The sequence below is a fragment of the Ovis aries genome, chromosome 3 (assembly GCF_016772045.2).
Source record: "Ovis aries strain OAR_USU_Benz2616 breed Rambouillet chromosome 3, ARS-UI_Ramb_v3.0, whole genome shotgun sequence".
Taxonomy (NCBI): Eukaryota; Metazoa; Chordata; class Mammalia; order Artiodactyla; family Bovidae; genus Ovis; species Ovis aries.
Genome location: NC_056056.1, coordinates 173,861,268 through 173,887,765, shown reverse-complemented (window position 1 = coordinate 173,887,765; position 26,498 = coordinate 173,861,268). Strand labels below are relative to the sequence as shown.

General features: G+C 48.1%; 1 protein-coding gene across 4 annotated transcripts in view; it reads right to left on the bottom strand.

Annotated features, from left to right (window-relative positions):
- The window catches only part of CHST11 (carbohydrate sulfotransferase 11), a 267,079-nt gene that overhangs the window by 38,614 nt on the left and 201,967 nt on the right, over positions 1-26,498 (bottom strand). For 2 of the 4 annotated variants that reach the window (XM_042247160.2, XM_042247161.2), the window contains exon 3: positions 19,643-19,672. The exons of the other annotated variants lie outside the window; for them this stretch is intronic. In XM_042247160.2, coding sequence (XP_042103094.1) covers positions 19,643-19,672 — 30 coding nt within the window. The remainder of the gene's footprint in view (positions 1-19,642; positions 19,673-26,498) is intronic. 4 annotated transcript variants of the gene reach the window in all.

The following is a 26,498-nucleotide window of genomic DNA, read 5'->3' as shown; positions in this document are numbered from 1 at the left end:
GTTCCCCCGGTTGGGGGGTGAGGCTCGGTCAACCGTGCTGCAGTGCCTGGTATAGGCCAGCCCTCAAAGGGGCAGCTGCTTTCCATAAGGTGGGGTACTGAGGCAGCGCTCAGGAGACAGCGCCACTGGATGGGTGTGTCGGAAGTCTGTCAGAGGGGCTTGGGGGATAGGATTCATCTAGATTACAAACAGGACTGATCCGGCAAACCTCAAGGAGATGGAAAGCAAGAGTCAGACAAGCGCCTTTGCTTTCTCTGGTCAGATGCCCGCAGGCCACCTGCTGAGCCAGTGAGGTGTCCCCATCTCTGGGGGGAGGGGGACTGGGGCCCCGAGCAGGTGCTCTAAGGTGGAAACTGCCCCAGGCTCAAAGGGTCTGAACGCCACCTTGTCTGGTGGGGGGATGAGCATTTCATCTGCTAACAACTTTGGGTTTTGTAAACAGACCGTTTGTGTCTCAACCAACTGTAAACTGGCTCCCTCAGAAAGACCAGGCCCCTGAAGGGAGGAGAAGTGATCACCAGCTCGCCTCTAATGGAAAACCAGCCCCTCACACAGCCTGTGAAGGTCAAGGCTGGGTTTTTACTGAAGGAAAAAAAAAGAGCAACAAGTGGAAGAGGGTCAGAGAAAGAGGAACAAGGGGAGGCACTGGCCGCCCTGCTGACAAGCGTTAGCCCACAAAGAAGACAGGCTGCTGGCCGCAGGGTCCCTGGGGAAAGGCAGAGAGACCCAACGCACGCCATGGTCTGAGCTAGTGCCTTCCACTCATCTCTGGGTCCTGCCTCTGCCACGTACTTGCTGTGTGACTCTGGGCAAATTGTTAACCTCTCTGTTTTCTCATCTGCTGTTGTGAGGCATTTGTGAGTTAAATAAAACACACCAAGTGCTAACCACTGCATCTGAGATATGGCAAGCAGTCAAGAAGCATTAGCTTGTATTCTCACACCCCAAGAAGAGTCTTCCCCAAGTGCCACTGCCCTTGTTATCAGCGTTATTAGTACTGCCGGCTGTTAATCACAGTTCTTGCGGGAGGTGACACTACCCCCAGCAAACAGAGGCTCGAAGGGGGCACCATGCAGAGAGCTGGAGTCAAGAGTCAGGCCAGGTAAGTCTGCCTCTTGTCTACGGAAAGGGGAACTCTGGAAGAATCTAGAATCTTATGTGAGATGTTTGACTGGGTACCCTGAGCAACACCCCTGCTGAGAACTGGGAGACAAAAACCAAGAAAATCATCAGACTCCACCCAGACACATATCAGCCCTTCCCATAATACACTTTGGTTTGTTGGTGGCAAGTTTAAAACCTTCAAAGGGTTGAGCCTGAATAAGAGTTCTGGAAAGACGCTGTCCCCCCATCTCAGCCTCAGAAAGGTCTCAACTAACTTTTCTTTGATCATGTGTCACTGCCAGGGTCTTTGAGAAAAGCCTCCCCCCTCACCACAGGCTATCAGAGGGAAGCAGAGAGAGCCTAGGGAGGAAGGAGGGAACCTCTTCTCTTTGGAAAGAGATGGGCAGAGACCCCTGACATGGAGTCTGGAAAGGAGACCCAGATTGCAGAAAGGCAGACAGTCCAGGTTGCATCCACCAGAGCTTGCCATCTCCTACGAATAGAAACCACTATGTTAAGCCAAACTCATCCTCATCACTTCTGAATGCATTGGGAGAGCATGATTCACCTACCTGGAATAGAGGCACATATGCCAAAGTAAACCTACCATATCTAAGAACTTCATTTAATGATGATATAAGTGAAGTGAAGTCAAGTTGCTCAGTTGTGTCTGACTCTTTGTGACCCCATGGACTGTAGCCTACCAGGCTCCTTCATCCATGGGATATAAGAAACATACTAATAACCATGGTTAGGAGAGTGCTGAATGTGGGCATCATACTTAGCTTGAGCTTCCTAGCAGCCAAGGTACAAAGGGAAACATAATCAATTATGAAACCTTCCACCTCTGATGAAGCTGAAAACACACAGGATTTAGCCTTGAGACCAGATGTAAATTTAGGCTCCATCACTCGCAGACCATGTACCCACAGGCAATATTTAACCTCTCAGTACCTCAGTTTCAAACCCTTATTGAACAGTCTTAACAATACCACAGGATATTAGGGGAATCGAATGAAATGTGTGTGGGGAACAATACTTTGAACATTACAAAATATCTTACAAAGATCTTACTTATCAAGTACTCATATTAGTTCTTCAAGAGAAGGAAAAAAAAAAGCTTTTTCTATGCCTGTTGCTTTCTCTTTGAGGTAGTCTGGAAAACATCTCATCGCACAACTCTTTGCACAAGGACCACTGAATAATAAAAAGGACAGTGGTAATAACCACAGGTTTGAGCACTAATTATGTACAGGCAGAGAGTTGTTTGAGTTAAGCAACACTAACTGATTTCAGTCTTCACGGAAATTCTAGACAAGGGTACTATTAGTGTCACTATCTTTACAGAAAAGGAGGGAGAGACTAGACCAATCCTCTGCTCATTCCCACGAATATGGCACTGAAGATCTGAAAGGCAGGATGAGCTGGTGGTAGGCAGTAGACCATATGGAAATGAAGGCTCTAGGCTGAAGGTATTGTTTCAAGGTGGCTACGTGTTCTGTATGTGAAACACAGAAGGAGAGAGGGAGACCAGAAGAAATCATCAGCGGCAGAGACTCAAGGGCCAGAGAGAGTGCTGAAGCGTCACAACTGAATCCTTGATCCTGTGCTGCTGATGAGGTGGGGGCCAGACACAAACCTAAATGCCCTTCCTGCCCCAGAATCTGCTGCTCTAATAAATTTCCCTTTTGTTTTAGCACCTCTGGGTGGATTTTTATCCTTTGCAAGCAAACGTTTCCCAAGGAAGACATGATATGAAAGATGTCAGAAAAGCGAAGAATGCAGATGTTATCCCCGCATCCTTTGTGCTCAGCCGTGTTCTTCTGACCCCCGGGAAGCTAAGCCTAAGAACCGAGGCTTAAGAATGGAGGCAGGAGGAGATGCACACTGGGTCTAGAACACGCGCTGTCGTTTTAAAAAGCCATGAAGCAGCAGCCAACCAGCTCACAGCACACCACACTTCCTGTTTGTGTGAACTGGTTCTGTTTTTTTTTCCAATTAGATTTCTACTCACTGATCCTCTCCAATGTTTTTTCTTTCTTAATTGAATAGCAAATCAAAAGGAAGGCGAAGGAGAGCTCGCAGTGTTCTCCTCCCTCAAAGGCCGAGCATCTGTTGGCTTTGTTCAGTCTTGGCACTGACCTTGGTGTTTCTTACTGTTCAAAATTAGTAGCTGCAACAATTCATCTTCGGGGAAATGGGTCCTGGGGAGACCAAGGGCAGACTCACCCAGCTAATGGGGTGAGAGTGGCTGCAGCTCAGTCCCGGGGTACCCGCATCTTGCTGAATGGGGGGACATAAATGGCAGGCATGTCTGGCAAGAGGCCTGCAGGACCAGAGTCTGGATGGGGAGGCTGAGTCACAGCCCTCAGGGGGCGATGGGCACAGAACCGAAGACAAATATCTCAAAAGCAGGGCAGCGATGAGTGCCCAAGTCCTCAGAAACTCAGGTCACGTGCTTGCCCTAGTCTGACATCATCAGTCCTGGCCCTGCCTCTCACGATCCTGAAGCTGTGAATGAGTTTATCGCCCCTTCCTCGGTTCCATCTTTCTTGGCCATGAAAAGGAGAGTCAGGTTATCCACCACATAGGAGAGAAACAGATTGTATGGGTAAAATGCTTGGCACACAGTAGGTCCTCAAGAAATGAGAGTGGGTAAGATATTCTGGGTGCCAACTGCCTGCTCTGGAGGTGTGTTTCAGGGGGAAGCATATTTCTTGGGACCCTGGATGCCTCCAGCCCATTAACAAAACCAGAAAAGTCCACTCAATTTACAAAAAGCAACATGTTTATTAAAAAAAACCACAACAGCTTCAGTAGAAGAAGTGTAGAAGAGCCTGGAAGGCAGAGAAGGTCTGGAGAGAGGGACTACGTTTGAGAGGCTATGCGGCAGGGATCAATTCCTAAAGTATTTGTATTTTTCCTCCAGAAATGGGTGCCTGGCAAAGAAAGCTGTGACCAGGATTGCCGTGTAGAAGTGGCTTGGGCCCCCTGGTTCCTGCAGCTTCTGAAGGGAGTGGAACCCATGGGTCACTTGGTCACCCACCTCCCTGAGCATCGTGGGCCACTTCTCTGGGAGCTCATCTTCTGTACCACCTCCCCACGCCTGCTGGCCACTCAGTAATGCTTCATTCCAAAGAACACTTAAGAGAAACAAGGAGTCCCAGCTAAAAGGGGGTGCTTATAACTTGAAAAGTGCTGATATGCCAACCAGCCATTTGCCCTGAAGTAGGTATTAGCTATAGCAGCATTTCTTGGAATTAAAAAAGGACTATGAATAGACTGTTATGCTGTGTCTGCAGTCAGGAGCTTCCAATTAATGGCAGGAAGCCTATATTCCTGCTGGACCGCAGCTAGCTGTGTGTGTCTGTCTGTCTGTGTGCGTGTGTCTGTGTGTGTGAGAGAGAGAGAGTGAATGAATGGCAAGGGGACAGAGCATTGGATGAATGACTAAAAATGAGCTAGCATGGTGACTTCTAGAAGAAATGCACTGGACCACTTTGTATCTCAGGCTGTCACCTGGAGGGCCATCCAGGGCTGTCATCTAGAAGACAGGGCATCAGGGAGTTATTTTGGCACTGGGGTGCCCCTATTCTGGAACCATGGCAGTCAGGTCAAGAGTCCCGGGGCCAGGCCTGCAGCCCAGGCCTGGCTGAGCCAGAGGACAAGGAGAGGAGGAGGCCAGAGTCATAGCTGTATCTGTTCTATACCCTAGACCTCAGTGGATGTTGATGCTCCAAAGGAGAAATATGTTGGGGTTCCATACACCCTAGAAAGTCAGAGAACCTTTGCTGACAGGAGCATTTCTCCTGCACCTTGTCCTTTCAGCTTGTAGTAACTTCTGCCTTTTTTCTTAAGAGCCTCCCTTGTCTTATTTAATTTAGACACAGGTAGTAATGAGGGCCGTATCTGTTCCACTCTCATCCATAAGACTGAATTTTCTCATTAAGGAGCTCCTGGGAGACCGGTCATATATACTCTCAAGTGTCACACCTGCCTGCCTGTTGCAGTCTTCAGGCTGGCCCTAAATGAAAGTCTTGGGTGGCAGGCGGGAAAATGCCATCCAATTCTCCTTCTAAATAGCAGTGATTACTTACCTGTAAGGAGGAGAGGTAGTACTGAAAACAGCCAACACTCCTGAAAGGGACTGGGGGGCCAGGTATGTTGTGAAAACGTTCATTTTTCTAAATTAATTCTTTACCAGTAACACATAGTGAGGCAGTTTGATACAGAGAAATAGCCTAAGCAGGGCACTAAGCAGCCAGATAAGGCTGGGCTTGCCATGGAAACATTCCTGGCCTCAGTTTCCTAATCTGAGCAATGGGTATTAAAAAGAAACCCTACTCTCACAGGGTAGATGTACACCTGAAATGAGGTAAAGTGCATGAACAATTGAGAAGCAAGAGAGCAAACCAGGGGAGAGTAGTGGTCTAGAGTCCAGCTCCCTGGGTTCAAATCCTAGTTCTGCCACTGATGGGCTGTGTGACCTTGGGCAAGTCACTAAACCTCTCTGTGCCACAGTTTCCTCATCTGTCAAGAGGGGTGACAACTGTACCTACCTTAAGGGGCCAACATGAGAATTCAGTGAGTGCTTTTCCCACAGTGAGTGCTCAAAAAAACTGACCTGGAATAGCAGGAATGCTGCTGAGTGCAACTAACGCTGGGACACATGGAAGGGGCTCCCTAAACATTTCCTGATTATGATTCTGGGCTATTATCCTTTATTAAGGCTGGTTTTACTGGCACTTGCCACCAGCTGCAGAGAATCACCATAGTACAGGCTGGGGTTAAGCATTTCAGGAAGAGCTACTGTAGAAGAGGTGCTGATTCTAAAACCTTAATCTTCCAAATATGGTTTGGGGAAGTTAGAGAGTCTCTGGAGCACTACCTCCCTGGTGGCTCAGAGGTTAAAGCGTCTGCCTGGAATTCGAGAGACCCGGGTTCGATCCCTGGGTCGGGAAGATCCCCTGCAGAAGGAATAGGCAACCCACTCCAGTACTCTTGCCCGGAGAATCCCATGGAGGGAGGAGCCTGGTAGGCTACAGTCCATGGGGTTGCAAAGAGTCGGACACGACTGAGCGACTTCACTTCAGTTTAGAGAGTCTCTGCCGTAGCTTTCCCATCTTCCTGAATAAGTGAAAGTTGCTATGGCAGGTAGAAGAGTTGTCCCCTAAATGTCCACTCCCTAATCCCTGGATCCTGTGAATATGTTTTGTTACCTGGCAAAGGGGGAAGGAATTAGGGGAGCTGATAGAATTCAAGCTGTCAATCATCTGATTTTAAGGAGAGTACCCTGGATTATATAAGTGGGCCCAATATAATCACAAGGGTTCTTTAAATGAGCAAGAGGTAAGAGTTGATATCAGACTACGCGATATGAGAAAGGCTATTGCTGACTCTAAAGATGGCAGGGGACCCCAAGCCAAGGAATTCAGGGCCCTTAGAAACTAAAAGCCCCTCATTTTAGCCAAGTGAGACCCACGTCAGACTTCTGACCTCCTGAACTGTAAGATATATATCTGTTGTTTGAAACCACTAAATTAGCAGTAATTTGTTATAGCAGCCATAGGAAATAAATATGGTCCCTGATGTTTCCTTCCTGGCCTGTGAACCCCTAAGGAGCTCAGGAGCACACAGAGACTGCTCTTCCATCCCACATTTGGAGCACTATTATTTACATGTACTCACTCATCCTTTTAGCAGATACTTTCTGAGAACCTGCTTCATGTCAGACCCAGCACTAGGTCCTCGGGACCCAGCAGTGAACAGGACAGACAGACTCCCTGCTCTTGTGGAGCTCAGAGACAAGAGTGGACATTGACCTGAAACCAATATTTACAGGAGACAATCTTAGGAAGCCTTTTATGGAGCCTACTACATGCGTGGCACTGTGCCATATATTAACTCGTCCAATCTGCACAAGCCCTCATGAGGAAAGTGCCAAGGCACAGGTTACCACCCCCATTTTACAGATGAGGGAACTGAGGCACAGAGCTGGATGGTGGTGGACCATATTCAGAATCCAGGCACTTTTGTGCACTCTGCTGAGTTGCATCTAAAATGACAGGGAACAGGGATCATCCCAGAGAAGATGCAGGCATGACTGTGGCCCCCAAGATGTCCCTCTAGCCTAGAGAATGACAAGCCCCCATTTAGAGCAAGTGTCTGTGATTTTGAGCAGGTGGGTGTGAAAGTGAATGCTAAATAGGTTGCCAGAGCCCTTGGCACTCCCCATGCAAAAATAAGCACCACCAGATCCTCAGGAGCTGGGGGCTGCACCTTTCTCCCGTCTTGGCAGAGACCCCATGCCTGAGCCTGAGCAGGGCAAGCCAGTCGGCAGTCAACAGGCCTCTATTGACTGTTCATTCCCTGCAAGCACAAGGCTGTCCATTTAAACGCTGATCCAATACGGCTGTCCGTTGGGTAAGCTCATCGAGAATTCCTAGGCTGATGCTCACTTAACAATAGAAAGGCACGACACACATGAGCTCATTTATCCCAGCTACAGCCTGCAATCCCAGACCCATTCATCCCAGAGCAATATTCCCCGAGGAGGGTGGGGGCAGCGAGATAGAAAGGCTTCCCACTGGGGGAGGGGGAGGGGGAGCCACAGCAGCTGATGTGTGAGAGCAGGGAGGAGGGGGCTGCAGCGTGTGGAGGCTGCTCTGGGAGCCTCGTGGAGTGCCAGCATCCTTCAATTTGCTCCCCCAACACTCTGCCCCTTTACCTCTTGGGACCTGAGTTCCCATATCCATAAAGGAAGGAACAATTAAAGCGCCTGCCGCAGGGGTGGTGGGGGATAAATTGGGAGACAGGGATTGACACACACTACTACACAGAAAATAGGTAACTAAAAAGGGCCTATTGTATAGTGCAGGGGATTCTACTCAACACTCTGTAATGACCTATAGGGGAGAAGAATCTAAAAAAAGAGTGGATACGTGTATACGTGTAACTGATTCACTCTGCTGTACAGCAGAAAAGAACACACTGTAAATCAACTCTATTCCAATAAAAATATGAAATAGAAATAAAAACATGTTTTGTGGATTCAAAAAAAAAAAACATCTTACCTGCCTGAAGGGGTCAGGGAGGCTTCAGTGAGACAATGTCAAGTGTTTTGCTGGGCGGCTGGCACCTAATGGCCACAGACTCAGCGTGAGCTATGTTTATGTCACGCAGAGTCTTATTTAATCCCTCACCATGGCTCAGAGAGAAGAGAACACCAGTACTGTCTCTGTTTTACAGATGAGGACCCTAAGGTGCCCAGGCTAGGACTTACCTGTGGACTCCTAGCAAGTCAAGGGCCCAGGCAGGATTCACACCCAGGACTCAAGACTGGGTTCCTCCCATAGCTCTGCCTCTAGCTCAGATGCACTGTTTATACATGGTCTGGATTTGAACACCACGTTTCCAGTTTTAGCTCATGGTCTTTGAAACCAAAAACTCTATAAGGGAGGCACTGCTATCATGCCCATTTTACAGATAAAGAAACTCAGGCACAAAGAATCTGAGTGATGGGTCTGAGGTCACAGAGCTGGGTGGCAGTGGAGTCAGATGTGGAATCCAGGCAGTTTCCTCGTCACCTGTGAGGCTGTATGTAAACTGTATGCTCCCCTATCACACAGACCATGTACCAAGAAGGGCTCCTCACCACCATCAAAGCTCACTCTGAAGAGAAGGTTTCAGAGGCTGAGCCAAGTCAAATGTCAGACAGTGCTGTGATCTGGCAGAGCTCAGGACTGTTGTTGCCATGAGCAGCATTATCAGCAGCAGCATCAAGGCAAATTCGATTCCTAACGTTTACCAAGCACCTTTTCATATCTTCATGCCTTTCCCCATGCATCCCTCGGCCCCTCAGACCTCAGCCCACCCGGACAGAGAGAGAAGGCACACAGTGTGCAGAAGGTAAAACCGGCCAAGCCCTGAGTCATCAGGGAGCAGACGGGGCTTTGCACTCAGCTCCGTCACCTCCCACGCTGGGGCCTTTTTCCTGGCACCCCAAACCCCTCATCCTCTGGCATTTGTGGAGAGGCAACAGGAAGCCCCTCTAAACAGGGGACTGCCTCCTGATGGGGACTTGGGTCAGTTTGCTCACACGGAGTGCTGAGGAGTCCCTCTTGGTGCTCTTTCGTCGTGTGCTTGGTCTGACCTTTCAGAATCTACTATAAGCCTCAGTGCACGTGCACAGCCCTGGGATACTGCACTTGAGACGACCAAGCTGCAAAGTTCCAAGACATCCTCGGGGGAGGCAGGGAGCCATGGTGCTGTCCATTAGGCATTGATGGCACACGTCAGGTCAGGGAGACTTGGAAGCAGCTCTTTCTGCCCAGTTTTCTTAAAAAGCACAGCAGGCTGACTCTCAAGGAGATCCTGCTGCTGGAAGGACCACAAAGGGCCCGCTCAGGGTGGGCTGGCAAAAATGCATCCAATGTGTGTACTGTCCAGCTCCAACTGGACTCTCCAGAGAACCCAGAGATGATCATACTAAGTCAGTCAGCCGTGAGCTTTAGACTGGGCACACAATCAATATACAACCAAAAGGCATCATCTGTTCCTTTCGCCTCTTCCCTCACCAGGGAAGATGAGTAAATAAAAGAGGGGCCCTGAAGGCAGACCCCAATCCTGGTTCTGTCTCTCACCTGGCGTGGACCTTGGGGAAAGCTGGGCGCTTCTGTGTCTCAGGATCCTCAGGTGTAACATGAGAGTCATAGTAACAGCACTGACCTCATAGAAATCAAAGGACACCATTTGTATAAAATGCCTGGGGATGCCCCAGCGGTCCAGTGGTTAAGAATCTGTCTCCCAATGCAGGGAATGTGGATTTGGTCCCTGGTCCGGAGACTAAGATCCCATGCGCCCATCCCAGGGCGGCTAAGACTGACCTCCACCATTAGAGAGCCCGCGATGAAGACCTGGCACAGTCAAATAAGTAAGTAAATATTCAAAAAACTTAAAAAAAAAATAATGCTCATTCGGTGCCTGGTACAGAACAAGCACTTAAAAAATGGGAGCTCTCAGTATGACTTTTCATCCTAACAACTCATTCCTGACCCTACTCAGCCCAATCTTCATTTACCCTCACACCCAAAAGATTCCCTGGTAGAGGGCATGGCAATCCACACCAATATTCTTGCCTGGAGAATCCCATGGACAGAAGAGCCGGGCAGGCTATAGTCCATAGGGTCACAAAGAATTGGACACGACTGCAGCGACTTAGCACGCATGCACCAATCAACACATTTCTAACACGACTCCACTTTCCGAAATTACATCTGGTGTCCATCATTCTGTCCCGCCCATAAAGTTAACTCTTTGGGGTCAGAGAAAGCATCAGATGTACTACACTCAAGTGTCAAGGAAGATTTTCCCATCTATGGTGGATTCTCATTTTTCCTTGTTGGAGAGAGACAGGGTAAACGGGTCAGAACCTGAGCCAAAGGTGAACTCAGAACCAAGCGATGCGACGTTTTCATCAGGGTTCTGTGTCTTAGTTGTTTCCTTTCAAAGCTCTTTCCAAAAGCATCCTTCATCTTCAAAGAGTCTGGTTGGCAACTCGACTTTGCCCTTTGAAGTCCCTTTTACATTCACCCTTGAAGGCATGGCTTAAAAATGACACTGCACATGGCTGAGAAGAGAATAAACTTCTCCCCTCCTACTTCGGCCTCCACCCCTCCCCCACAAATTTGGATTCAATTATAAACTGGCTGATGTTGTCCTTTGGTCCTTCCTAAGAATAATTGTAAAGTCAACACTAAGGGCATTAAAAAGAATTAGCCTGGCTGTTTATTCATGGAGGAAGGAAAGGGGATAGTTTCTAATGCTATTTTCTAGCCTCTTCTTGTGACATCTTCACCAGAGGCTTCAGGATAAATGTGCCAGCAAACAGATCAAAACACTAGGGTAATTCTGCAATGTCAACTTGCTTAGTTTTTTTTTTTTTTTTTTAAGTGTTTGTTATTTATTTGGATCTATATAACCTATTCAAATGGTGTTTCAGCTGGGCAAAAAAATACTGTGACCTCCTACATAAGAAACCTCATCCATAAGCAAGTGAAAAAAATCAAATCCTCTGGAAAGTTCAGGCACTGTTTGACAAGGGAAACGTTTAGAAAGCATTTGTGGGGCATCTCAGGAAATGTATGCAGTGGACAAGCCCATCTTGGCATGAATATGATTTTACTGAACATAACACGGCTGCTCCAGGGAAGATGTGAGAATACGATCTCCGTCTGCTGCAAATATTTTATAATTGTGTTAGGATATTGAAATGGAAGTTTCCGATGAAGCACGAAGCTACATTATACATGAAACAGCTCACTACAACGCAGGTACTGGACTATAGGCAGACTTTACAAAGGAGATACCAAAAGCTGAGTAGCCCAACTCTTAACCTGGACCCACAATCCCACCCAGCCTGGCCCACATCCACAAGAAAGGGTTGAGTTTTAGGAGATGGTAAAGAGGTTTTAGAGTAGTTTACTAGAGAGAGGTACCAAAGAGCCAAAATCCCACCTGCAAACACACACCAGTTGAGAGGCTGGGAGGCTTTGCCCTTTGTCTTAAATTGAGGGAGGGGGCTTTTGAAATCACTGAAGAATTTAATATATGTGCCCCATGTGACTACACCATGTGAGAGGCCACATCTATCCGGCGTCAGAGGCTCAAATCTGTGACTTCCGAGCTGCTTTGACAAGAACGAACATGTGCTGAACTGGAGATCAGCCAGCCTGCTCAGCTTCATTAGGAAATGGTTGAATGTGGCTTCCTCAGGACCAGACAGATACCCACCCCTACCAGCCCAAGGAGATCCCGCTAGGCTCATTCCTGGGCCGCCCACAGGGTAACTATGGAATCCTCAGTCCTGAGGAACGAAGTGGCAGCAACAAGCAGAAAAAGAGCCGCATTACGGAAAATGAAGGTGAGGGATCCTCGGGGACTGAGAAGTCTCCAAACACCCCACAAAAGCGAGAGCCTGCCGGGTCTAGAGGGAGCCAAGGCCGACTCAAGACTGTGCCGCTCGTGCAGGGACCTTCCTGCATCTTCTCCACTTCTCCTGCCCCTGCTCCACCCCATAATGCCCCTACAAAGCACAAGAACCTGCTCCAGCTGCGGGAGAGGCCTGCTGACTGGCGGGGGCGGGGGAGTGTGTATGGAAGAGGGCTCGACTTTGAATGGGAAATCGAAAACCCTCTTTTTGGAGATAAAATCCACATGCCTTACAATTCGCCCATTTAAAGCGTCCTGTTCAACGGGTTTCAACAGTCACAGAGCTGGACATCCATCATCACAATTCATTTCAGGACGTTTTCATTACTTGAAAAGAAGCCCCGTTCCTCTCAGGCTCTCCATAGCCATCACCTCCCAGCCCCTGGGCCCCTTCGCCCTGAGCAACCACTAATCTATGGCCTGTGTCTACGGATTTGCCTATGGAATCATACAGAATGTGGTTCTCTGTGACTGGCTTCTAAATGAAAGAACTATATGTGCTGACCTGACCCCCCAGGACTGCAACTTTCTGGGCTCTTTCGGTGGGCCACTAGAGTCCTTCCCTCAAAAGGGAGGTGGCCCGGACAAAAGGAGCTGTCCCCAGTTAACCACTTCATTTGAACCAATTCACTCAGCTTCCCTGGCTCTGCCTTGAACTGGTAGAGAAACAAACCTCCCAGCATGCCCAGCGGCAGGGCTGTCAGGATTCGGGTAATGTCTGTCCTTCCATCTGATGAAGACCTCTGTGTTGGTCTCCTCCACTTTCTTGTCCCCAGGGGCACCTGGCACGAGCCAGGCACATATCAGAGGGTCGATAAACATTCACTGCTGGCTGATGACAGACAGGAAGCAGAGAGGAGAGGGGAGGCCGTGCCCACGGAGGGCCTATGGCAGGTCTGTGGCAGCTCACAGGTTCTCCACACATGGATGGATGTAGGCTCGGGATGGCCAGGAGGCAGCGCCAGATGGCAGACAAACTCTGCTGCTCTCTGGTTACGTTTTATGCCTTTCTTTGTTTTTCAGTTTCTTTGTCACTGACATCTGCTGCTCTGCGTTGTTCTGGAGGCAAAATGTAAAACAGAAAATACTCGGGGGATACACCATTTCTCCGTATCTCGGCTGCTCTGTTTGGACGTGCCACGTCTTTGGATGAGGACCGCCACCCCCACCCCATCCTGGTGACTCCTTCTCTCTCCCCACATTCACAACTCTTGTTATCTCCTCGCTGAAGGGGAAACTGACACAATCTTTGCAACTGATGTGCGTCAGTGAACCCCAGGGAGACCTCAGGGGATCCCAGTGCAGGTAACATGGGATTCCCCACACCAGAGCCGTCTGGACACGGTGAAGCTGCTTCTAAAGCCCGAGGGAGAGTGGATCCATCCGAGAACTCACAGGTGTCATTTCAAAGGGAGATCTTTCAACGGCAGAGAGGGTGGTTTTCTAGGGAGAGCCTGGCTAACTTCTCAAGAATTGAGACTGGCATTACTCCATAAATTGAGAGAAACGGTCCCAAAGGACAGCATGGGGTTGTGTGGGCTGGGCGGGGCCAGATGGGGGAACTGCAGCCTTGGGATATGGAGTGTGTGACAAGCGTCACCAGCCACTGTGCCCACATCCCCCTGCAGATCTTAGTTCTCCTCTCAGGATCCTGCCAGAGGATCCCCTTGTTACAACAGAAACATGGAGGGCCAGGGCGCTGATCCAACATCGCCTAGAGAGAGTGGCGCGGTGAGTCCTGATGCTCCTGCGGGGGCAGCTGGCGAGTGGGCCATGCCCCTTCTCAGCCTGTCCCACTGCCTCTGAGCCCTGTGAAGCAGGTGCTACCCACCCCAGTTCCCAGGTGAGGGATCAGGCTCCATGCGATGGAGTAACCTGACCCAGGTCACTCAGCCAGTCGGGGAGTTCAAATGCAAAGGCTGTGGACTCTGCTGGACCGAGCAGGCACAGACGCTGGTCAGGGGCAGCCTGGGCTCTACAGGCACCCTGCCTGGGTGCCCCTCTGAAAATGGCCTGGCAGTCTCCAAGGTGGAGGGGGTGAGACTTGCACAAAGTGGAAGAAGTAAGAATGCTCCTGTGTGGATATAAGTGTGTTTGCGTACCCACGTGCCTGTCCATAACTGTGTGTTGTTTCTGCGTCTGTGTACACATGAATGTGTGCGTCTGGATCTGCCAACGTGCCATTGTATACATGTGTGCTTGTATTTATAGATATATGTATTACTGTGTGTCTGTGTGTTCCTGTCTGTGGGTACATACGTGTTTGTGTGTGTACAGAGTGTGGATGTGTCTGGGTACCCATGTATATGTGTTGGTGTGTGCTTGTATGATGGTGGGTGTGTATCAGTGAGTGTGTAAACAAGCCCTCGCATGTCAGCAGACTTAGAAGACTACGTCGCCCCTTTGCAGTAGAAAGATTCATTTCTTTCAGCTAATATGAAACAAAGGAATCTTTTCTTAGAGTTCTACTTTGGGGCCCCAGAATGTAAACTTTATGTGACTAGGTTTACAGTCTCTGAGGGAAGAATGTGCCTTTTGAAGAACAAGTCTGAGAAAACGAAGAATTCACTGCTGTTTCAAACTTCTCTGACTACTCCACAGTGAGAAATAAAGCATGTCGTTGCATATATACGTACAGCATATATGGATGTACGTGTATGTATTTTTCTTAAAACAATACCTATCCTTACCATGTGTGGTGCACTCTGATATTAAATTCTTTCTATTTCACTTTTTCAAATGCCAGCTAAACTGATTCTAAAGGAGATCAGCCCTGGGATTTCTTTGGAAGGAATGATGCTAAAGCTGAAACTCCAGTACTTTGGCCACCTCATGTGAAGATCTGACTCATAGGAAAAGACTCTGATGCTGGGAGGGATTGGGGGCAGGAGGAGAAGGGGATGACGGAGGATGAGATGGCTGGATGGCATCACTGACTCGATGGACGTGAGTCTGAGTGAACTCCGGGAGTTGGTGATGGACAGGGAGGCCTGGCGTGCTGCGATTCATGGGGTTGCAAAGAGTCGGACACGACTGAGCGACTGAACTGAAACTGATGTCACAACTCACTAACGGGATGTAACTTGCAGTATGGAAAACACTGGTCTATAGGGACTCTTCCCTGAGCTCTATGTAAAGTGACTTCATCCATCCATTTACCAAGTACACATAAAGCAGTTACTATGTGCCAACTACTAGTCTAGGTTCTTGGGAAACAAGTTTCCTGTGCTCCTGGCACTTTCATTCTAAAGGAGAAAATAAACCACAAACCCCAAAACACTGAAGATATGGTGACAAAATCTTTGAAGGTAATTCAGTGGTTGGTCAGGGAGGACGTCCTGGAGGAGGTGACCCAAAAGATGAGAAGGAGCTGGCCATGGCAAGAGGCAGGGGAGAAGGGCTGGCCAGTATTTTCTCTGCAGTCTCTGCTATCAAAGTTTAGAAATGAACCTTGACTCAGATACTGGCCATGATTGTATCCATCTTTCTCTGGCCTCGCTCCCTTCTCTCCTTTCAGCTACATGTTGCCCAAATACTTCACATCAAAATTTGGCAGCCCTACATGGGCACATATTCATTCTTTCCCTGGAACATTTCAAAATAACATTTGGTCTGATTAATTCTGTTATTAGGACAAACTCCTGGAAGACATAGTCAATCTCGTGGAGGGTAATTGGACTGGTCAATAAGGCTCAGAAATGAAGGGGCAGAGACCAGGCAACGGGGCTCAGAGACCACATGTAGGAAAGTTCAGGTCGAAAGCGCCAGAGATGGTGAGCAAGCCTCCCCTTCAAGGCCAGCACTGCTTCTCCAGGGGATCTGCGTGGCCAGCTCCCGCTCTGCCTTAGGTTCTTGCTTACATATCATCTATTCAGCAAGTCTCCCCTGCCCACACTAGTTAAACTGCAGCCCTTCCTCCTGACTTACCTATTAGACCTCTTTACCCAGTTATCCAACTCCCCATCTAGAACATTAACTCCACAAGGACAGGGATTTTTGTCACTGTCATTCCCCAGCTAGTGCTCAATACATAGCTGTTGCATGAGTCAATGAATAATGTTCCTCTTTCCTGAGCACCTACTGGGTGCTGGGCTCTGTACCAACATGGTCTCCAGTGCTCACAGAAATCCTGCCAGGTGTGTACTATGATTCCCATTTTAGAGATGGTAAGATAGAGATTCAGAGAAGCGAAACAGACACAGTGAATACGTGATGGATTGGGGGCTGAGATCTGGGTCTCCCTGACTCCAAACCCACACGGCCTGACGCTTCTACCCACAAAACAGGAATGTTGCACACTAAGTGCAGTAAGTCAGAAATAGAAAAAGACCATATTCACTTACACGTGGAGTCTGAAATACGGTAAAAATGAAGACATCTACGAAACAGAAACAGACTTACAGATGCAGAGAACAGATGTGTGGTTGCCAAGGGGGAAGTGGATGGAGGAGGGAAGGACTGGGAGTTTGGGATTAACAGAGGCAAACTCTCATCTATAGGATGGACAGACACTGAGGTCCTACTGGTGTAGGACAGGGAACGCTAGTCAATATCTTGTGATAAACCATAATGAAAAATAATACATATAACGGAATCAGCTTGCTATACAGCAGAAATTAATACAATATTGCAAATCAACTATACTTCAATAGAATTTTTTAAAAAATTAATTGTTGCATAAAGCAGATGACCCAAACTAAGATCACCCAAGAGCAAGCTCCGTGGGCACAGAGCGCTGCTCTTTGTTTTGCCTAAAAAAGGGGTGTTGCTAACAGCACCAAAGATGCTTCTCTGACAAACAACCAGATCACCCCCTCTGAGCAGGAGGGCAGTTTCACGGTGTAGTTTTATTCATAAGCAGTTTCCATGCATTTTGTTTTCCAACACACTGGGGCACATGGAACATAAACAGGCAGAAACCATGCACTGAGTACCCCCTATTGGGTGCCCTGCAGTGAAAGCTGGGTGTGCAAAGCTGCCCCTAGGAGCAGTCCAAGGGGTCACGGGGGCCCAGGGAGGGGACACAACAACCTCCCATTTCCCTCTGTACCTCAGCGACAAACAGCCGAGGTCAAATTAACCAGGGCAGACCTCTGAGGGCTGGGGTTCTGGGACACCTACAGAGTAGTTTTGCTTGGGGATAGCAGCTGCTTCAAATTAGCAGCTACTCTAAACAGAGAGCAGATTCACGAGGTTTTTCTGCCCTGGAAAGAGACCAAGGGACTCGAGCCACAGTCTTGATCTTTGGACTCTTTAGGGCAAAAGCTTCTGAGGAGGGGCTGAGAAAAGAAAGTTAAGGCAAAAGGTCCCAGCTCTCGAACCCTACCTGACCAGCAACAGTTCCCAGAACAGGAAGTGTGCGAGATGAGGGGGATCAGGCCCAGCACAAGGGGTCACCTCTGCAGGGAGAGCTGTCCCCATTCCGTCACCCTCTCCCTCTCCCCACAGCCTCGGCCACTCCACAAGGCTGCTCAGGGGTTCAGTTCCTGCCAGCACTCCTCATCTTTGATGGGAGTCTTTGAGGCATCAAAGACTTTCCTGATGTCTTTGAGCTGGAGCCAGGAAGTAAGGGTGAGGCCCTGGGGAAGACCCAAGCCCCCCAGGGGCAGTGGGGACAGGCACAAAATTTTGCCTCCAGAGGACACAGAAACAATGGGTTTCCAACTTTTCCCCAAACTGTTAAGCTCTCATAGTCTGTGCCAGGCAGGGTGTACACTGCTTCACTTTGGTCATCTCTATATTTTCAGTTCAACAAACGTTTGAGTTCCCATTTGGTGACAGGCCAATTGGGCCAGGCCCTGGATGCGTAGCCCAATGACCAACCTGAGTGTCTGCTATGAATGAGGCACTAAGGATCCATTATAAGAATGGAGCAGTAACTAACAACTAATGAGCCAAGCGCTATCCTGAATGCTTTGCCCATGTTAACTCATTAATCCTCACAGCATCACAAGTGATTCCTCAGCAGAAGCCTGAAGAAAGTGAGGAAGCTAACCAGGAGTATATCTGGGGAAGCAAGACCAAGGCCGATCAGGTGTGTGCCTGGCATGTTCAAAGAACCACAGTGAGCCTGCAATGGGGTAGGGAATGCCAGGCATCCCAGGCTTTGGGGAGGACCCAGGCCTTTCACAGGGAGGTGGAGATGTGAGTGCAAGAATGGCAGGCTCTCACTTATATTCTAGAACATCTCTGGCTGAAGCAGTTGAATGTCCTTTGGTGGAAAAGGATGGCAGCTAGGAGGGTCCAGGTGGGACTGGAGGAAAGAGACAGCAGTAGGGTGGGCTGGGGGAAGAAGCCATTGCATTCCTGGACTATACTGAAGACAGAGCTGAGAGGAACTGCATACGGGTTGAAATGTGGCATGAAAATGGAAGTGTCCACGTGGGCTCTGAGGATTCTGCCCAGAGCAGCTGGAAGGAGGGGGCTGCCATGACCTGAGGTGGGAGATGTGCGCTGAACAGCTTTCTGCAGTTTCTGGCATGTTAAACACGCAGTGTCCAATGAAGACATCCAAGAAGCAGATGGAAGAGAAGACTGAAGTCCAGGGGGCCCCTGTGTCAGCCAAATAATACTCTGAACAGGAACTGCCGGTGCTTCATTCGACAAATACCCGATTGTGTGCCTACTATGAGCTGACATGGCTGCAGCAAATGTAGCCAGAAACAAAATGTCCCGGCTCTGTGAGAGCCAGCAGGCATGGGAGGGCATCATGACAAGGGAAGACCCGGGAGAACCTGGAGATCAGAGACCCGGGATCAGCCCTGACCACCCGCCTGCTGAGCCCCCAGGCGCCCCCGCAGCCCAGGCCCCTCCCTGGGGGCAGCACCCAGCAGCTGCTAGTGCATGAGGAGGACTTGGACGCCAGGCTCGCATCCAACCTGAATGGAATCCAATCTGCTGGAATCCATTATCGACTCTCACTGACCCGCTGTCTGCTCCTGGAAACATGTCTAAACTGCATTGCCTGAGCCAACACCAGCTAAGACGAATAACAGGGGACCAGTTAATGTCTGCGCTGTGCTTTCAGACACTGCTGGGGGCAGGGAGGGATCTGGGCAGGAGCTGAGGGAGCAGGCGAGAGAGAGGATCCACTGCAGCAGGCTGGAGGTCATTCAATCTCCAGGGAAGAAAGGCTGCCTCAGCCCTTTTCGAAGCTTCCTGACGGACCCTGAGGCATCACCTGGGCTCAGTCCTCCAACATTCCTCACAGAGGTCTGCATCTTCGTGGCCACGTTCAGAGCTCAGGTTTGGGGCCACCAGGGTTTCTGACCTCACTGGCTGTGGGACTTTAGCAAAGGACTCAACCTCTCTGTGCCATTTCCATTATCTCTAAATTAGGGCTACCGTGAACTCTTACAGAATTGCTGAGAGGATTCAATGAAATAGTAGAGCATACCTAAAATGCTACCTGTCACGCAGTAAGCACTCCCTAATTGTTAGCATTTATTGTTTACCAAGCGCCTGGAATATGTTGGCATTAGGTTGTCTTTGAAGTGGGCCATAGGTAACCTGTAAACAGCAAGGTGAAGGAGACGTTATTGTGACTTACCCAAGGTGGAGAAACTCTCTCCAAGGATCTCTGAAAACGGAAGAGAGAAGAATTTCTCAGGCTGCTTGTTGAACGAATAAAAGATGGACTTTCAGAATCCAAGATGAGTTTGATGACCACTTGCTTGGAACAGCACGTGGATCTGTGAGTCCTGCCCACTCTAGTCCAGCCTGGCTATCAGGAGTCTGCTGAGCCCACCCTGACCCCAACCCCAAGAGAGGTCGGCTCAGAGAAACAGTGGAGCCCAGGACTTGGTGAGGGAAACACAGGATGGTCTGTGGCCAGGGCCACCCCGTGCCCCTGCCATGCCCCAGCCCCCACGTGGACACCAGGATCCATCTTCCCTGCCCAGTCCGAGCAGAACCGAACACACTAACTGGACTTTGAGCAGCCTAGGTTCCAGCTTCCTGTCTGATTTCCAGCTCCATCTCTGACTTCTTCCTAAAGTCTCACCTGGAGGGACCTCACCAGTCTCTCAAAATGGGGACTATTTCTGAATGCTGCACCTTTAGCCTCTCCTAGCCTCATGCATGACAAGGCGCTCCACCTACCCTGGCAGCCCAGCTTTAACCATCACCAGACCCCTGATACTAAAAGAACAGCCTACCCACAATGTGCCTGAGGGGTACACTTCACAGGAAGTGGGGGCTACTGGTTTTAACCTCAGTGATTTGTTTTTACCTGGTCTTCAATAATGTTGGGGAAGAAAGTGTCTTATTATAGGAGAAGAAAATTTTCAGATGCATCAGAAGAAATGACCACATCACTTGAATGGAGAGAGCTAGAGGTGGGAGAAAGAACAGTGGACTTGCAGGTGGAGCCTTGAGTTTAGATTCAGCTCCGCCACTTGGTAGTAAGTCAACCTTGGGCTCAGCCTTTGAAACTCAGCTTTCTCATGTGTCAAATGGAACAATTATAAAGATGAAATAAGAGCATGTATGTACCCAAAGTGTAATCAGACTAGACTACGGCAGGCATTTAGCATTATTACTATTATTTTTGTTGTTGTTACATTTTTTGCCTGGCCAGCTCCTCTGACTTTTTCTTTGTGAATCTTATGGATACTCACACCCTTGATCTTTTTGCATTGCCATTTTCCCCAAAAGCTACTGTAATGGGGGTAAAACTTTCTCTGTCTCGAATATTGGGCAATAGCCCTATAACGTCTGGCATAGAGTGGGTACAGAATATACGTTTTGAAAATACAATCAATATCATAATCATATATAGGCTTCCCTGGTGGCTCAGATGGTAAAGAATCCACTCACAATGCAGGAGACCTGGCTTTGATCTCTGGGTTGGGAAGATCCCGTAGAGGAGGGCATGGCAACCCACTCTGGTATTCTTGCCTGGAGAATTCTCATGGACAGAGGAGCCTGGGGTCACAAATTGTCAGACACGACTGAGTGACTAAGCACAGCATAATTATATAAATGTGTATATATATATATATATATGAATTGGGCTTCTCAGGTGGCACTAGTGGTAAAGAACTCACCTGCCAGTGCAGGAGAGCTAAGAGATGTGGCTTCATCCCTAGGTTAGGAAGACCCCCTGGAGGAGGGCATGGCAACCCACTCCAGTATTCTTGCCTGAAAAGTCCCACGGACAGAGGAGCCTGGCGGGCTACAGTTCCACAGGGTGGCAAACAGTCGGACACGACTGAAGCAACTTAGCACAGCACAGCACAGATATATGAATTATGATATAATTATATACAATAATATATTACCAGGTCCCAGGAACCATGCTAATTGCTCTGCATACATTATGTTCATGTAACCTTCTCTTACATGAATTAATTATTAGCATTTTTTTCCCCACTTTACAGATGAGGAAAATGAGGCACTGAGGTAACTTGCCCAGAGTCATATAACTCTAATAGTAAGATGTGGGGGGTGCGGGATAGAACTTGAACCCAGATGATCTGATTTTGGAAATGGTTCATTTGACCACCACAGAGCCTCATGAATACATAATTTTCAAAGAAAATGTAGGAGGGGGGGGAAAAAACTGATGTGTAACCTGATATTTCTAGAGTTGAGTCATAAATTATGGGTGAGGGGATGAAAATAATAAATTCCAGAAGTTATGTGGGGACAGCTGTGAGAAAGATGGGCACTGCAGCAAGACTATTCTCGGTTCTACGTGAAACCCAGAGGCAATCTGGGAAGGGCTGCAATGGAATATGAAATCACAGAGGGTTCCAGTGAGGCTCTGACCTTACCACTCAGTAAACTGGGGACACCATTATTCCCTGCCCACAATGAGCAATATTTTGCAGTCCCTGGAAGCAGAAGACTAAAATTCCTTCTCCAAATCACTGAAGAGATCTATCAGAAGGCAGAAAATGAGGGCTCTGGTTACTCTGCTTATTTTACAGATGAGAAAATGGAGGCCCAGGGAAGTGAAACAGCTTATCTGAGGTCCCACAGTAGGTAAGAGGAAGCCATGTGTTACTGGTCAACTTCATTCATTCATCTAACAGACACGTGATGAAATTTACTGTCTGAAATTTACCAGGAGGTAAGGACCATGTTCCTAGTGACAATCCAGACCAGAGCCATCCCATAGAGAAGCAATGCAGGCCACTCTGGTACTTTAGAGTGTTCTAGCAGCCACATGAAAAGAGTAAAGAGAAATGGGTGATATCAATAACTTATCTCAAAAGATCCAAAATACTACTGCTTTAATAGGTCATCAATATTTAACAAATATTAATGGTGTAGTCTCTTTCGTGAGGGTACTAAGTCTTTGAAATTCAGTGTGTATTTAACACTAACAGCACATCTCACATTGAACTGACTACATTTCAAGGGCTCAGTGGCCACACGTGACCCGTGGCTACCATACTGGAGAGCTCAGGTCAGGAACCATGGTTTTCCATCTCACTGTGTATTGGGATCACGTGCAGAATTTGTTAAAAATACTGATTTCCAGGTCCTACTCAGAGATCCAGTTCAGCAGATCTGGGGTGAGGCCTGGGACTCTGTAGTTTAACCAATATTCCAGGGGATTCTGATGTAGCTCATCATTATGGAACCAGTGAGCTCCTAAAATGCAGCCTAATAAATATCAACCAGATAGCCAGTAAGGCCCCTTCTCAAATTCCTATGGACTAAGAAAAGTTTGATCTGCATTAAAGACAACATCTGATAACATTCAGTTGAATTACTTTGAAAAAGAGTTTTCAACTGGACAGTGCTTGCTTTAGATAAGATTTCCTGATTAAAAACAGAGTCATTGGCACACATTACAGTTAAACTCTTTAAGAAGGAATCAATTATCTTAAGATTAAACAAACAAATCTTCTGACATGCCTCCAGCACTAATTTGCTCAACAGAAAACTTCTTTAGCAAACAATGGACAGTTGGGTGGCAGTGATACCTATGCTGAACTGGTAAGTTCAGCAGTGAAGGTGTTGGGAGATATTCATTAAAAGCTTTAATTAAGCACCTTCCATATGCCAGACACACCCCTCGGCCTTGAGGTTACAGAGGTGAATGAGGGTGGGTCATGCTCTTGAAGGGTTTGCACAGTTGCTGCCAAGATGGGTAACAATGTGCAAAGCCCTATGGGAACACAGGAAGAAAAAAATCAGGTCTGCCTTGGAGCAGGGGAGAAGCCCCTCTGATAGGAACCGAGCTGAGCCTCCAGCCTCTACGAAGTGTTTAATAGGTAGAGACTGGGAACTTTGGCAGAGAGAGTGAGGACAGTGTTTTGAGTGTTTGGAGAACTGTGGGCAAGGAGTTTGGATGCCTGGGGTAGAGAAGGCGGAGCGCTTGCTGGGGGACGGGGCAGGTGGATTCAGTCCAGCAGGTAACAGGGGCCACAACTGTAGTTACACAGATGTACATAGCACAGTTTTGGTCAGTGATGGATGGATACATTGGTTGATAAATGGTTATATGAAATGAACGGAAGTCTTAAAGTGGGGGAGGGGAAATTGAAGCCAGGAAGCCAGTAAGGTTGAGGGGCAGCTGGTGAGAGGCAGGTAATGAGACTTGGACCGAGTGCTGACAGCATATGGGAGATGAAGCACAGATGGTTTTCAAATGACCCAGAGAAGAAAGTCAAGACTTGGTGAAACTGCTGAAGGGAGTCACCCTTCACTTGGCTAAGGCCACTAAGCAATGTTGTTGTACTAAAAGCTGAAAAGTTCCAGGAAAAAGGGAAGAGGCTCATGAAGCCAGGATCTCTTAAAAGCCTGTGGAAAGAAGATGCCGAATCTTGGGATTTGCAAGGTATTCCTTTTTGTGGGCTGATGACATTTCTGTAGCAGCTCCTCATTTTTCCCTTAGTTTACAATTTTTTCAATAGAGAGGTCATAAGAAGTGCAAAACATCTGCCAAATCAAGTGCTGGGAAGATAGAGGGAAATAGAAGCCCTTGGCCACTGCTGGTGGGTGTCTGGACACACAGATTGTAGAGAAACTCTTTTAATGGGAAGTGGACATGCACCAGAATGTTCTAATCAGCACTGTTTCGAATGACTCAAAGTTGGAAGCAACCTATGTTTCCATCTGTAGAGAGATGGAGAAGTAAAATGTGGTATGGTCATATGAAGGAAGACAACACAGCAATTAAACCAAGAGATCCATGAGGCTGACCCTCAACACACAAGGTGGAGTGGAACAGGCAAATTGAAGAAAAACATATTCAGGATGATGGCATCTATATGAATTGTGGACACACACTCCTGAACTATATATTATATATGACTACACATAGTGGAAGTTAAAGTGTAAAAACGTAGACTGAGATTTGTAGTAAATTCATAATACAAGGTTGAGAAGAGAGGGACAAAGAAGAGGTTCAAAAGGGATTTCTACGTGGGTGACAATTAATTTCTATTATATGGCAGACCTATAAAAGAACTGCAGCAAAGATGCCAAGATGTTATATTCATTAATGTGGGATGGTGAATAAAAGAGTGCTTATTATCAATATATCATTTGCTAAGTTTCCCTTTGGGCTTCCCAGGTGGCTCAGTGGTGAAGAATCTGCCTGCCAACGCAGGAGACTCAGGAGACCCTGGTTTGATCCCTGGGTTGGGAAGATCCCCTAGAGAATGAAATGGTAACCCACTCCAATATTCTTGCCTGGAGAATTCCATGGACAGAGGAGCCTGGCGGATGACAGACAGTCCAGGGGGTCACAAAGAGTCAGACATGACTTAGCAACCTAGTATGCACATGCAGACTTCCCTTTATCTCCCAAAATTTCCCAAATTGAGAAAGGAAGGGAGGAAGTAGGGAGGAGGGGGTGGGGAGGGGTAAGGAGGGAAGGGGAAGGAGGTGGGAGGAGAAAGAAAAAGAAATGGAGTGGGTGGGAACGAAGCAGAAGGCTTAGAAACTGTTCACCAAGCCCCCTACCAACTGAGGGCTTCACACAGCAAAGGGGGTGCAGATGGTGATTTAACATACCTAGGGGTCCCCCTGGGGTCTAACACCATATTCTGTACACTCAGAATGACTGCTCTGGTGAGGGCAAAATAAACTCCTTTCCTGTGCATCCCTTTCTCAGCCCAGCACTGCTGCCAAATGGGGTGGAGGGTCATATCATTCATTTACACAAGGTCCTCTATACATGTTCACCTCCACCAATGTTACTCCTTCCAGGCTGTTCCCAGCACTGTTCCCGGCACTCTAGAGTGCCACTGTTCCCGGCACTCTAGAACATGACTGCACAGCCATCTCACATCCAAGTCACACCTGTATGTGGCAAGGACTGGACATGCCCAAGAAAGAAGTGTGGCAGGGCACATGAGGGCTGCTTCTGCACAAGGATGACTCCCCCACCTCTGGCCAAACACTCTGGGATGCAGAATTTTCAAAATGATTTAACAGTAAGTTAAAGCACAGGGAGGGTAGAATTGAGTGCAAGGAAGCATTCTTATCACTAGGTACAAGACAAGATAGAAGTATCTGCCTGGAGCTCCCTCTTTGTTGCCAGGAACAGTGCCTCTGTGTCTTTATGTGTCCAGGGCTTTGCAGAGTGGGTGTTGAAGAAATGCTTGCTCATGAAGTCGAACTGCATCACACACACACACACGCACACACACGCACACGCACACACGCGCACACACGCACACACATTTTTTGAGGACTATGTTTCTGTTTTCAAGTTTTCTGTCTCTTAATGGGGCAAGGTCAACTAATGATTAAGGATGTTTGATTCTGGAACCAAACTGCCTAAGTTCTTGGAACAGACATGAAACCTCTCTATGATCAGCACCTTCACCTCATAGCACCTTCAAGAGCTGAGCTCTCAGCACAGCAGCTGGCACACAGGAAATACTCATTAACCGCTAAGAATGGCCACTACTTGGTCCTCATGGCAAACCAAGTAAATGGGCTACACTACGTCCATTTACAGATGGGCAAAGATGAGGTTCATGGAGGCACTACGACATGCTCAAGGTCACACAATTTATTGGTAAATGAAAGTGCCAGGATTTGAAGGCGATTCATCTATCTCTAAAGAACTCCCCAGGCCCCTAGCTGCTGCAACATCCCAAGAGCTGATTCACGGACCAGTAACTTCCAGAATCTTCTCTGGTCAGCAAAGGGTCTGGTGGGAGCTCTCTAAACCAGCGGAAGCTCCCAACTTCTGCAGTGTGGGGGCTGGGAATCTGACTTAGGTTTGAGGAACTCTCATTCCCACATCAAAGCTGAGAACCGAAAGTCACTCTGACTAAGCACACAGGGAGGGCAGAAAGTTCTGAGGCAAAAGGAAGATACCAATGGGCTTTAATCACTCTCCACTCACCCCCAGGACTCATGCCAGAGATGAAGGCTTTGGTGACATCTCGGTTTTTTTTTAATCCCAGGAGTTCAAAGAACCTCACACCCAT